Genomic DNA, 13,921 nt, shown 5'->3' with positions numbered 1-13,921 from the left:
CCTTATGGGAAATGATAGGGAGAAATATGAAAGTCTATTCTTTAAAAAATAACACAAATATTTTAAAGTGTATTAAAAGGGTAAATTATTTTAAAATGTGTTATTAACCATGTCATACAAAATAAAATGTTACATTACATCAACTCGTCAAATTAAATCTGTATTAAATATTAAAATATATTAATTTATTTTATATTGTTTTCTAAGCAATAATTTTAAAAAAACATTCTCCATCAACATTTTTATTTAATAGTTAGTAAGGTTGGTTAAAAGTTATATATTTAATTTATTTTAAACTTATTACATTTTTAAAATGTTTAAAAGCTTAATTGAAATTTTTCAATTAAGGGGCATATTTATCATACTTTCTCACCACGCAACGCAGTAAGACGCCTTTCTGCGCTGCATGAAAGAGAAGGGGAAAGAACTAGAATACAAGGTATTTACCATCATATGGCGCATTCCTGTCCTTCCTTGCACTGGCGCACTTTTGGCTGCCTAGCGCCAACGTAGGCACCCTTGTACCATGGTGCAAGAATGCCGGCGTTCTAAGCTGGATTTTTTTTTGCAGGAATGGGACTGCACTAAAACCACCCTAATAGCCATTTTCCTCTTTCTATGTTTCCTGCAAAATGTAGCCCCAATGGAAAGAGTAAACAATTAGGAGAAATAAAGATATCGCTCCTTGTTGCCCCTCCCCTGGGGAGGCGTGGCATTTTGATGCATTCCCAGGTGTACCACTATTGGTTAATCTGTGAATGCGCTAAAATCCAAGGGTGGATTCATTGGAACACCTACTCTCTACCCATGGAACGCCTCTGTAGTGGTCACAACACAGAGATTATGCACGCCATTCTGGCAGATGAATTGATGCTGTTGGAGCCATTTTATAGTCAAATGAATGATCCTTTAATAAAAGTACCCACAACCGCATCAACCACATATCAGTCCAAAGAACAGCAGGCAGCTGACCAAAGCCTCATGTTCTGGAACCAATCCAGCACTTGATGTCATCGTCGTTCCACAGAAGAATGCACATGAGAGTACGACAATGCAGGAAGCAATAAATGACAGAACATAATGAAGGTGAATAATACTTAATAAAATGCCACATACCACATCACCCCTGTTCCTTAACCAAAAAAAAAACAGAACCAACCACAAATTGCAATTACGTCATTGTAGTAACATAACCATACATAGGGTACACAGGACCTGGAAGAGATTTGGAAACAAGAATTAAGACATCATGTAATCACCAAATTTGGATGGTAATTGAACTATACTAGTACTACGTGTGTACAGAAGGTTCCTATATGGATTTCTCCCCCCCCCCTCCCCAGTAGCATTATATCTACCCAACTCAGTAACACATTCATTAAGATTGTGGTCAACACACAACTCCTAAGGGTACCTGGGAAACAAAGTACCAGCTTTGTCATCTACCACATTGGTAGTAGACTTTAGATCACTCCCACTAATGTTTCTACTCACAAGAGTTCTGTGTGAAGAACTTTTCTTGCTGGTTTCAGCATTGAACTGCCTGGTGTACTGTACACAGGGTGATGAATTCTACCTTAATAATCTTAAAAGTTTTTTTTTTTTTAAATCAAAACTCAATCATTCTCTTGAACATTCTTGACACGTTTTCAGTTGTCATAATAGTTCTTTGTGTTAGTTGTTTTTCCACCACTCTGTGTTGCAAACAAGTTCTATAATTTCTTTCAGCTACATTACCTCTGCCCACTAAAATCTCAGAGAACCTTGCTGGTGCTAGTTTGGTCCTGGCATCCCAACCATGATAATTTTAATGTAATTTTAAATGGGAATTGTCCAGTTGTAGATGTGGAATAGTGAGGTACGCCCACATTTTTTCTTGAAGAAAATGTGAAACATCAATATTGGCCGCTATCGCAGTACAAATACTGTCCTTCAAAATGCGATCAGCCCTCTCAACCAAAACACTGGACGAAGGGCTATACAAAGTCACCTGAGAAGGTTTAATATTGAATTTTGCCATAAATGTAGTCATTTGTTATTTTTTCCACGCAGCGTGGTCTTGCCCCCAGATTGCTGCCTTCTGGAATCAAATATTTCAGGAACTGGGGGGAATAATAGGATCTCCGCTCTCCCCTGACCCTTTGATAGCCCTATTAGGATACACGAAGCCCCTGAATAAAGATGTAAGGAAACTCTTTGGTTTGGGTTTGCTCCTAGCAAAGCGTCAAATTGTGTTGCGCTGGCCACACACCCCCTCCCCCATCAAAGTCTGAATGGGGAAAAAGACATGATATTCTGTAACACACAGCCTGAAATATACAGTGAGCTAATACCCCCACAGAGTCGTCGAAAAGGTTTCTGGGGCCTCTATAAACAAGATCTTATGGCAAGAGATGTGGGCGAGACTAACAATGATTCGGGTCATCGTGCCGCATTATACTCTCATGTATGGGCACAACATGATGGGTCGTCTAGGTGCACAATGCCAAATCAGCCTATTCCAAATTTGTAATATAGATCTGTCTGTTAGGTTGTGCTGGTTGTGTTTTTTGTTTTGTATGTAAGCTGAAGATAATGATGTAACACTTTCTTGCTGGTCATTTATTTACTCTGTCTGCTGTAATCTCAAATGATATTGAACCATGGTACACTGCTGTGAACTGTTAAATAAAATCCAATAGATAAAAAAAAATCAGTCATTTGTTTAGACACAAAGTGCATCCCATTGTCAGTGACAATATTACACGAGAAATCTTCACCCAAGAAAAGTCTTACCAAAAAATAATTTATATTATCAGAATTGGCAGCTTGTACAAGAGGGTAATATATCCATTTGAAAACATAATCTATTGACCTCAGTTCTCTTGCTTCAAAAAGGACCTGAAACTCCTGCTCCTCAACCAATACTTTACCGACCAAATCAACCAACCTAGGCATCAATAAGCTAATGGACTCCCCTCTCACTTTTACCTTCAAGGATCGTGGTTATCTGACTGTTTCAACCACCTGCAGTTTTCTACCCTTCACTGTATACATAAGTGTTATGTCTTGGCTTATATCTTTATGCATCCTCATGCTAGCGCTATATAAAACTTTATGAATAAAAATAAATAGCCAGTATTAGATACTTCTCGTCTCAAGGCAAAAACTAAATGGGTCAGAAAAACCCAAGGCTAGTTTTTCCCAAGCCTTTTCTGGAAAAGGAACTGTATACAAAGTGTTGGTAGCGGTTTTCCAGTGTTTATCAGAAACTGCACATTGTGAGCACTTATCAATATGATTGGATAGTTGTTTGTCTAAACCTGGCCACCAATACATTTGCCTTAACTTCTTGCAAGTGGCAGAAGCACCCATGTGTCCTTCATGAGCAATTGTTATAATTATGTCTGTTGGTTCAGTAGGTGGAACAAACACACTCCCTCTTAAACAAATATTGTTTTCACATAACAATTTCATGACTATTTGTCCCAAACTCCTGAGTTCTCCTGTGAGATTTTTCCCAGAAGGGCCAACTAGTCTTCATAAATCGAGGAACCAGCAACAAAGCTTCATCTTTAAGCCATAGCCACACTCCAATCGTTCTCTGTGATGCTTCCATTACAAACAAACAAAGCATCCACCAGAACTACCACATATTCAGTATCCTGATCAAAATTCACAACATCACAATGTGGTAATGGTATCCATGACAAGCAATCTGCCCTACTGCTTTTAGCCCCTTGTATATACTTATCCACCAAATCATATTTCTGTAATTTTGATAGCAAGCGTACTAAGCGAGCAGACGCTTTTCCCAAACCATTACCACTCAAAAGGTACACCTAAGGTTTATGGTCCGGTTAAATATCATAAATGGTCCCCCAAATGTAGGATTTGAATTTCTGTACTGCTCATACATATTCCAGAGCCTCCCTCTCAATAGTGCTGTAATTGCATTCGCATCCGACAGCATATGCAAATGCAACCATGTTCTCCTGCCCTTTAACCCACTGTCCAAAAACAGTGCCAAGACCGAGTGGGACGGGTATGCCCAGACTTGGGTCCCGTGCTCTCCATGCCACTGGAGTCAAGCTATAGTGGCTGATGAGGAGTGAAACCCCGTAACAGGTCCTAGGATGCTTGTTTCCAGTCCAGGGAGGACCTGGCGTGGCAGTTTGGGCTGGACTGTTCCTATTGGGCGCAGGGTAATGACTGATTTGCATGTGGTTGGGTTCAAACTGGAATGGCATGGGGAGCAAAAAAACTATCTCTGTCCTGGGATAAATGTATGACATGAGTCTGCATTCTGTCCATTAATTGTTCTTTTTGACCTCTGAGACTGGCATCAACAGAGAACAACGATTTTCTGAAGGCACAAATAATTGTAATGCCAGAGTAGTGAGTATGAACCCTTTGATTTCATCAAATGCTGTTCTAACTTGACTGTTCCTTTCAAACGTATTTCCTTTCTTGAGCAGTGCTCTTAAAGGTTGCACAGTCAAAGCATATCCAGACACAAATCTTGCTTAGTATTCGCAGAGCCCCAGAAAAGAACCCAGAGCATCTTTATCAGTAGGCAGAAAGCATTTGTGATGTCTTTCCAATTACAAACATCAGGATTTATACCTTGCTCCGAAATTGTGTGTCCTAAGTACTCCACCTCTTACACCAAAAGCTTACACTTGCAAGGTTTCAGTGACATTGCTCTGAATTCTAAAACATGCAACGCTCTTTCCAAAACCTGCATGTGTTCCTCTTCAGTGTCGGTGAAAACGAATATGTCATTCTGGAATGCTTGGTTGTACATTGGCATATCACCATCCTTTAGGGCTGTAGTAACTTTAGCATAGTATTTAGTGCATTGCAAAAGTACTACTTTCACGTGTGTTTGTGTTATATAGTATTGTGTCCCACCTTCATCTCTCCTTAGGTTTCCCTAAACCCCTCCCATTTTGTAGTAATTATTCCCAACTGTCACATCACTCCCCCTGTTATTTCCCACATTTACTTCTAAAGTGTATATCTATGAGTGCAGAGATCCACCCCTTCCCCAGATATCCACCCCTCCCCCAGATATCCACCCCTCCCCCACAATGATTAAAATCTTTTCACAGAAAAGATAGAGGCGGCCTGCTGCCATGGGTTTGTGAACGGGATTTTGTAGAAGGTGAGTAGTACTTTTTTATGTACTACAAAATGCAGTTTGTAAGTTGGGACCCTTGTTTCTACACTACGTCAAAGGCGGTGCTTGCCCTTTGTGGTTCTCATCACCTAGCAACCTAACGTTTGCAAAAATCTTATTTTGAACACCATATTTTATCAATACATTGACAAAAAGGAATTATCCTATTGCAAATTGTGTTTGAAACAATTATGTTTATCACTCAGACTTTCTTAGTAGGAGCAGCAGTAAGTGTTTACTATAATCAGGCATCGTTAGAACACGGCAATGGCGGTGTTGACTTCGATTTTGACTTCGATGTGTCAAAATAACCAGACAGTTTAAAGAAGTGAAACTGAAATGGGTTCAGTCATCTTGGGCATGGAATTTAAAATGAGCAATAATTTCTGCCATTACATGTATTTATGCAGATACAGAATTGGAGTATGGTCTCTTCTGCAGTTGGGATTCTCGGCTGCAATGAATACATTTTCAGGGATTTTTACCCACACTGGTCTTTGCTCTGCGCATGTGCAGAACCAAATGATTGTGGTCCCGCACACTGGCAGCCTATCTGCATGTATGTTTGCTCGCCCTTTCTGCATCAGATCAGTTGTGCTGCATATAACCGCATGATATCAAAAGAGTTGTGAATTCAATGTGATAATAATTAGGTCTGATGTCGGCTGTTAACACCTACCAGCATTTATAGATCTGTGTAATTATGGTGGCTTTCACTGAATAGACTCTGCTGACAATATGGGTGGCTTTGTTCAATAAACCAATTCATGTCCTCATCGAAAACTGAACAAAATGCTCACTGAGGAGATGGTCATGGCATTGCCTGTGTTCATGATTCATGCTTTGTATTTATACAGAAGAAAGTCACGCTAAATTCTTTCCTGGATACCCTGATGTCTGACCCCCCGCCACAGTGTCTGGTCTGGTTGCCGTTATTGCATCGACTGGCAAATGTAGAAAATGGTGAGTCCTGTTACTTCCTCGCTGTAGCAAAATCTGTGAAAGAAAAGCAGCCTTACTGCGCGATGCTCTTACGTCATATATTGTCTTATGTTGAAACATGTGCAATTGATTGTAGATTTTGACCAAATAAGATTTCAAGGAAAAATGCATTTTACTTGCAAGACTAAGAAGTTCCCAGGTATGCGATACATGCTTGATAGGACACTAGTAGATTTTTGAAATTGCTGTACTACTTTTCTGCAAAGAATCAGCTGTCCTGTAAAGACGGTCCCATAAAGACTTGTGCAGCAGTACATTGAGAGGCAAAACAGCAGAACATTGAAAGACTTGTCAAGCAGTACATAGAGAGACAGACAGCAGTCCATTAAAAGACTTGTGCAGCAGTATATTGAAAGAAGGACAGCAGTGCACTGAAAGACTTGTGCAGCAGTACATTGTGAGATGGACAACAATCCGTTGAAAGAATTGTGCAACCATACATTGAGAGACATGACAGCAGTAGTACATCAAAAAACTTGTGAAGCAGGTCATTGAGAGACCAACAGCAGGTCACTAAGGGCCAGATGTAGGTAAATATCATTTACCGATTCTAAAATACTGAATTTTACCGTTTCGGTATTTTAGAATCGGTAAATGATATGTAGCTAATGATTCGGTAAATGTTACCGAATCGGTAAAATTCTGTAAATACCGATTCGGTATTTACCGAATTGGTATTCCCCATTCATTCCAATGGGCCTGGAGGCCCGTAGGAATGAATGAGAATTACCGATTCAGTAAATACCGAATCGGAAATAGGGGGTAGACCTACAAGGGTGGCAGGGTGTCACATTGACACCCTGTTGCACCCCTGTATAGTGCATGGGTGCACATGTGGCAGACATACATGCCACATGGCACTGAATAATAAGCACAAAATTGCTTTTTAAAAAGTATTCGGAATTTGCCACCAACTAATAGTTGGTGGTAAATAGCGAATCCTTAAATGTAAAAAGCACTCACTTGAGTGCTCTCTACATTAAGGATTCGGTAATTTACTGAAACGGTATGTTAAGAATTCGGTAATTTACCGATTCCTTACCGAATCCTACAATTTGGCCACCTACATCTGAAAAGCCTAATTCCGGTCAGTAACGGCCGAAATTCGGTAATTTCGGCCGTTACCAACCGGAATTAGGCTTCCTACATCTGGCCCATAGAGACATGAGAGCAATAGATTAAGAGACTGACCGTAATACTTTGAAAGGATTGTGCAGAAGTGCATTGAGAGACGGACAGCAGGTCACTGGTAGACATGACATCAGTCCATGGAGAGGCGAACATCAGTACATTGAAAGACTTGTGCAGAAGCACACTGAGAAACATTGTGATAACATATGCAAGCTCACTTTGTATTTATGTGGTAGGCCTATCAAAAAGTGATGGCCTCTTCAGAGTGTTAATCATCAAAACTTGTATTTCCATGTAGCATGATACTAAGACATTCAAATGCTGTAGTCTTACCCGAAGTCATCCAGGTAGTTTATTATATACTGAACGTCTGTACATACAACTTCCTCCAGAAATTCAATTACTTTTATTTGCTGAAAGTTGCCCTTGCTGTGAAATGAAAGGGCAAAATCAAAAATTACAACAGCTTCCTTCGAAAGATCGATAGTACTAGCCTCCAGTATGAGCCTGAGGTTGAGTTTAGTAATTGGTACCAGCCGGAAGTGCTCTGCTTCTTTTAACTTGATACTGGTGGTGACCAACGTGGGTAAAAAAGTGTATTAGGACATAAACACAGCAAACGTGCAATGGGCTGTCTTGAAGATGGCCTTTGGTATGTGTTCGTATTTTTCCTTCCTGCCATTGCTATCACGGTATCAACGCACTTCTTTTGGTTTTTTTGGAGCTTGTATCTTACTACTTGCCTGCTTCCCTCCATCTGTGACTATTGACTGTGACTATTGATTGAAGATTTGAGCCTTTAATGTCCAGGTTTGTGCACTCTGACTATAGTGCGATAGTTCCAGATAACCAATAGGAGCTTGAGCATGTGACATTGTTTCTTAAAATGCTACTTGAGCTTGTACCGCCTACTCTCTGTGTGGGAATATACTACTGAATTATCCCATGTGTTTCACTTGTTACGTGTGGTAGAATGAAAAAATTCCTAGCTATCGTAACGGAAAGTTTCAATTCTATTAAAGACTCGGAGGCGAGGATTATGCTCATCTTTCTCCACTTTATTGACTAGTAGCCATTCAAAGTAAAACAGAATAAACTATCATCCCCATGAAACCTTGGGAATATTACAAAACAACAATAGAGTCCAACAGGTAGACTGTCTGTCCATCCTCCCAATCGGGGGCTCCAGCTGGATCATAGTCCCTTGTCACTGGCCCTTCCTCCTCTTTGGTCGGGCGAGATCAGCCTTCATCAGCAATTTACGAGTCTTGTTTGCTTGTATCCATTCCTGTAACCAAATTACATATTTTAGGACACCCCCATGGCAAAGGATTAGACCGGAAAGGGAAGATCATTCAATTGTGTACTCCAGTAACCACAGTGCAACCTTATACAGTTAAGAGGTATACTCCGAACATTTACTTACTCCAAAACAAGGGTGAGGAGGTTCCAGATCTAGATGAACCTTGGGTGAGATAGTCCTTGCCTCCAAGTCCTTAATAGAATTGAAACTTTCCGTTACGATAGCTAGGACATTTTTCATTCTATGTCAAGACTGGAGGCGAGGATTATGCTAGTTTAAAGCCTACTTACCACCAAGTGGGGCATCTGCACTACCGGTTTGAAATAAAACTGTTTGAATGTAAAGTCCGAAGACCAGTCTGCAGCTTTAAGGATATCCTCCAATGGAGCTCCTAGGGTAAAGGCTTTAGAAGCCATTGCCCCTCTGGTAGAGTGGGCCCCAAACATCCACAGGTCAATGCCCACTTCTTGCATCACCCATCGTACCCACTGAGCATTCGTGGGGGAGGAAACAGCTCTATGTGGTTTTCGCAGATCGATGAGGAGTTGATGCTCTCCCGGAGGGCGGAACTCCTATGACATCTCTTCATAGGTCTTTAGGCAGGACTCCACACATAACTTAGGGGAATATAGAAAAGCTGGATACGAGATGGATTTCCTGCCACATTTGGTTCACCTCCGGATAGTGAATGTAACTCCAGAGGGAGAGATCTTGTCAGAGACATCTAGTGCCCTGACGTCAGACACCCGCCTGCACGAGATCAAGGAAAGGAGCATGGCTAGATTTGTCGAGAGTTCCTTCCTGGAGAGGAAACTATTCGCCTGCCAAAAGAGGAAAAGATTGAGGACCTGGTTCCTCTGCTCTGGGGGAAGGGAGAGTCTTATCCCCTGTAAGAGCCAACAGACAAAAGGATGTTCCCCAACAGAGGATCCATCCACCGCTGCATGACCTGCCGATATGGCAAATCTAAACGTATTGAATGATCTGTAAGCCAGACCTTCCTCGGCCAGCGAAGCCAAAAAATTAAGAATGTGAATCACATTTGCTGCCACGGGATTGAGATCTTGTTGGAAACACCAACGGACCACCGTCTCCAAGTGGATTTGTACCGTTTGACATTTCTGTCAGCCCAGGCTTTGAACATCTTTGAACATGAACTTCGCAGCCACTCCCGGAAGGCCTGGGACTGACCATCGTCCCCTGTAGTCCTCCATGCCATAAGAGCTAGAGACCCTTGCATGATGAGCGGATGAGGCTTTTGATCTGGACTGAGAAGGAGTGCTGGGAAGCTGGGAGAGAGATTGGGGAAACCCAAGAAAGTTCCAAAAGGACCCGAAACCAGACTTGCAAGCTCCAAATCAGGGTGATCATTACCACGTCTGCCCTCTGCTGACGCACTTGAGCCGAGGCTCTGGTGATCATTGCAAACGGGGGAAACGCAGAGCCCCATTCCTCCTTCCAGTTCTGCAGGAATGCGTCCGTATTCTCCACCAGTGGATTTGGTCTCCAACTGAAGGACCGAGGCAGTTGGTAATCCAGGTGGGAGGCAAAAAGATCCACTGAAAAAGGACCCCACTTGTGATGGAGATCTGCAAACACTTGGTGTGCAGCTTCCAAAGGCTTACATCACGAAAATGTAGTGACTAGAAGTCTGCTGCTTGATTGTCCTGACCGGGGAGATATTCCGCCATGACCGAGATCTGGCGGTCCAGGCAGCATTGCCAAAAATTGGCGGCAAGGTTGGAGAGGGCTTTCGATCGCGTGCCTTCTAAGTGGTTAATGTACCACACTGCTGAAATATTGTCCGTCTTGAGGAGGACACAGGACCAGATCGAGTACTTGGTCCAGCATTGGATCATGAAAGAGCCCACCAGAAGCTCCAAGCAATTTATATGCAAACTTCGTTCTAGAGGTGACCACACACCTTGCTCCCCATCCTAATCTGCTGTCAGACTCTATGACAATATCTGGTCCAGAACCAAAGATTGCCCGTCCGTTCCAAGCCTCCATGTTTTTGAGCCACTAAGCGAGCTCTTCCCTGGCCTTCGCTGTCAACGTCACCTTCTGCGAGTATGAGAGACTCTGCGCAGGTGAGCGGCCTTCATGTGTTGGAGGGCGCAGTAGTGCAATGGCCCTGGGAAGACAGAAGCCCCACAATGCGGGCCACCTGTCTGTGGGAAATGAGTGGCTTTGTTAGTGCTCCACGGAGCTCGTGGCGGATTTTGGTCACCTTTCGGGAAGGAAGGCTGAGTGTAGTTTCAACGGAGTTGATTGAGAAACTTAGAAAAATCACCCTCTGGGAGGGGACTAGGGAAGACTTTGTTTTGTTGATCACAAAACTCAAACCCTGCAGACAGTCGACTGCTGTCTGGAGTTGTTGTGTGAGTGTCCGGGGGCACTGCAGCATCATTAGGATGTCGTAGAGATAGACGATGAGCCTCATCCCTTGCTGAGCCTCATCCCTTGTGCACGCAGACGTTCCAGTACTGGCCTGAGGACCTGGTGAAACACCAGGGGGCCGAAGGGGAGAGTGGTGAACTCGTATGTTCTGCCTTCCCAAGAGAACTGAAGGAACCTCCTGTGGAGGGAAAAAACAGGAACCGAGAGGTAGGCGTCTTTCAGATCCAGGCGCACCATCCAATCTTGTGGTTATCCCGGAGAAGGTGAATACTTTCTATTTTGGAATGGCGATAGACGAGCCACTTGTTGAATTCGCGGAGGTTGATGACCTAACGTTGACCACCATGCGCTTTGTCTACTAGGAACAGGTTGCTGAGAAATCCCCTGGGGTATAAGAGGGTTTAGGAGATCGCTCCCTTGGCTAGGAGAGACTGCACATCCTGATCCACCAGGGTGGTGTCCGCAGCAAAAAAGCATATGGGGCACGGGGATACTGGTTGGATGGAATTCCCATAGAACTCTGGGATTATATTGGTTAGGGTGGATGGTCGAGCGGCCCCTTCCTCGACCAGCCCCATGGAAAACCCGGGAGACAAACACCTTTTTAAGTCTTGTGCCTGCGTTGCAGTGTGCAGCATTGTCGTGCAGGCGAGAGACTTTTTGTAGGGGGTTTAAAAACGACCCTAGGAATCGCACACGCTCGTGCGTGTGCTTTTCCTTTTGGGCCACGCTATTGGCCTTTGTGTGTGTCTTTTTTACAAAGACAGCAAGCAATTGGCCAAAGGCAGACGCATTGCTCTGCCCATAGCCTATTGGTGTCTATTACGTGTACCGCTGCCATGCGGTTTCAATTATCGGGCCCAGACATGGGCGTGATAATTGAAAACAGATGGCTGACTGTGGCGCGCGCAACACTCGCGGGCTTCTTCCTTTGGATCCATTTCACAGGGAAGCAACTAAATGAAAGAAGGAAAGAGGTTTTGAACCGTTTCTTCAAGTCACGATTTTCAGTAATTCCTGCGGGATGGTATAGGCCATCTGCTGATAAATTTGACTTGCGGAAAAACCACAGCACTGGACATATCCCCTCACGTTACACCAGCCGTTACCCCCTCTACTCCCTGAGGCTCACCATTTTCTCTGGCAGCATGTCGGAGGCAGACCCCCTGCTGGTGACGTGACACTCTCCAAGGGACACCGAAACCTGCAACTGATGGTTGGGGACCGGGGTATCCTGGGTCAGGAATGGTTGTTCAGAAAAGGAGGGGGGTGGTGGGAATCCACCACTGGTCTGCGACACTAATTCCCCTTGCTCCGGTTCTCCTGCCATTTCGTTCAACAAGGTGGCCCTGTCCCGAGAACCGTAACCGGACATGGGTCCCTCATCAATTGTGGTGCTGTCATTATGGCTACTGTGGTCAGTGGCTGTCCTTCTCTCGGACGAGTACTCCTCATCTGTGTGGGGGCTGCTACTTCTGATAGTGCCCTCACTGAGAACAGAGGCACCTCTACTGGAACGGCATCCCTCATTTATGCGGCTGCTGGTAAAACAGATACTGTTTTTGTCAAAGACACCGCTCCCTCTCTCTGGATGACGTCCCTCATGTATGCGGGTGCTCCCACACAGGTAACCTCTCTCATCAGTGTCACAAATTGCCCCGGCGTTAATATTGTGACCAATCGTGTTATCCGCTGCGCCCCCTCTATCTGGAACGTTTACAATACAGTGGCCGCTGCCAGCCTCCCTTGTTCCACGGACACCTGGTTGGGACCCATCTTTAAAAATGCGGTTGCTACTTCTGTGGACCATCTCGACAGTGACAGCGGGAGCAGCATGGAGGGCCAGCGCCCTCTGCTGGAGAACGTTGTTACCGGAATGGTCCCGCTCCCCTGTGACGCCTGTACAAGGAGGGGAGCTCGTCCATCTATCCATCATCACTAGGTTCTCCAAATGTTCGTCCCCGACATACCTCTGGCTGACCCTCGTGTCCGCCACCCGCTGGTTGGGCGGGCAAAGGAGGAGGAGTGTTAGGCCGTGGGTAGCAGAGAGGTTGCCACCCTCTAGCCCTCCTTCTGCCATGTTGAAGCCGCTACTGAAGCTCCAGCAGCAGCGGCCGCACAGGGAGATAGATAATGCATGGTGACGAGAGGGGCTTCCCGTCATCAATCACTGCAGAGCTTGTCTCCCGTGTCTATGACTACGGCTAGTCGTAGAGAGCGGAGGTAGAATCCGAGCCAGACTGGCCTCTAGGACAAGCAGGCAGTGGCCGAAGTGCTGGCCTGACAGGACAGTGTGTGGGCCCTTTTTTTGGCTGCTTCTCTGCCTGTTCTGTGGTCTGCTAGGCAGCGTTTTAATTTGGATTCAACTGACATTAAAACACACATTGCCTGCAGCAAGCTCAAAGCTAACCTGTCTTCCATTATACCCTCAAGACTCCTACGCAGGATGTCTTTACAACTTCAAAACAGCTCATCAGACACGCATACCTGATCTGAATTTCTTCAGGTGGATGGGAACCCTCGCATTCTCGCCACCCTCCACAGAATGTTCCACCACCTCTGTTCTTTCAATATACAAACAAAGCTTTGTAAGGTAGAGCAACATTAGCAGAGTTATTGGGTTTCCCTGTGAGCTAGTAACTCCTCCAGATAAGTATTTTTTTACTTTCATTTTAGGATTTCCATGCCCGTCACAGCGTAGTCTGTGATACCACACTGCCATCTTAAACAGCACTCATCTGTGATGATACTGCACTGACTGAGCACGCTTCACTGATCTTCGATACTGTCCTGATACACTGCACCGACTCATGACGCTGCACTGCCATAGCGCACTACACTGGTGTGACACCGCACTCCCAAATCACATAGCACTGGTGCGCCCGCTGTATTGCCAGGGCATATGTAACTGACTCCAAAGGATT

At 44.3% G+C, this 13,921-nt stretch overlaps 1 protein-coding gene across 18 annotated transcripts in view; it reads left to right on the top strand.

Annotated features, from left to right (window-relative positions):
- The window catches only part of DTNA (dystrobrevin alpha), a 658,854-nt gene that overhangs the window by 381,966 nt on the left and 262,967 nt on the right, over positions 1–13,921 (top strand). For all 18 annotated transcript variants that reach the window (XM_078687336.1, XM_078687334.1, XM_078687333.1 and 15 more), the window contains exon 7: positions 6,019–6,124. In XM_078687336.1, coding sequence (XP_078543462.1) covers positions 6,019–6,124 — 106 coding nt within the window. The remainder of the gene's footprint in view (positions 1–6,018; positions 6,125–13,921) is intronic.

This window comes from Lissotriton helveticus, chromosome 4_1, assembly GCF_964261635.1.
Source record: "Lissotriton helveticus chromosome 4_1, aLisHel1.1, whole genome shotgun sequence".
Classification (NCBI taxonomy): domain Eukaryota; kingdom Metazoa; phylum Chordata; class Amphibia; order Caudata; family Salamandridae; genus Lissotriton; species Lissotriton helveticus.
The sequence above is the reverse complement of the archived record's forward strand: the minus strand, read 5'-3'. Positions and strand labels throughout refer to the sequence as shown.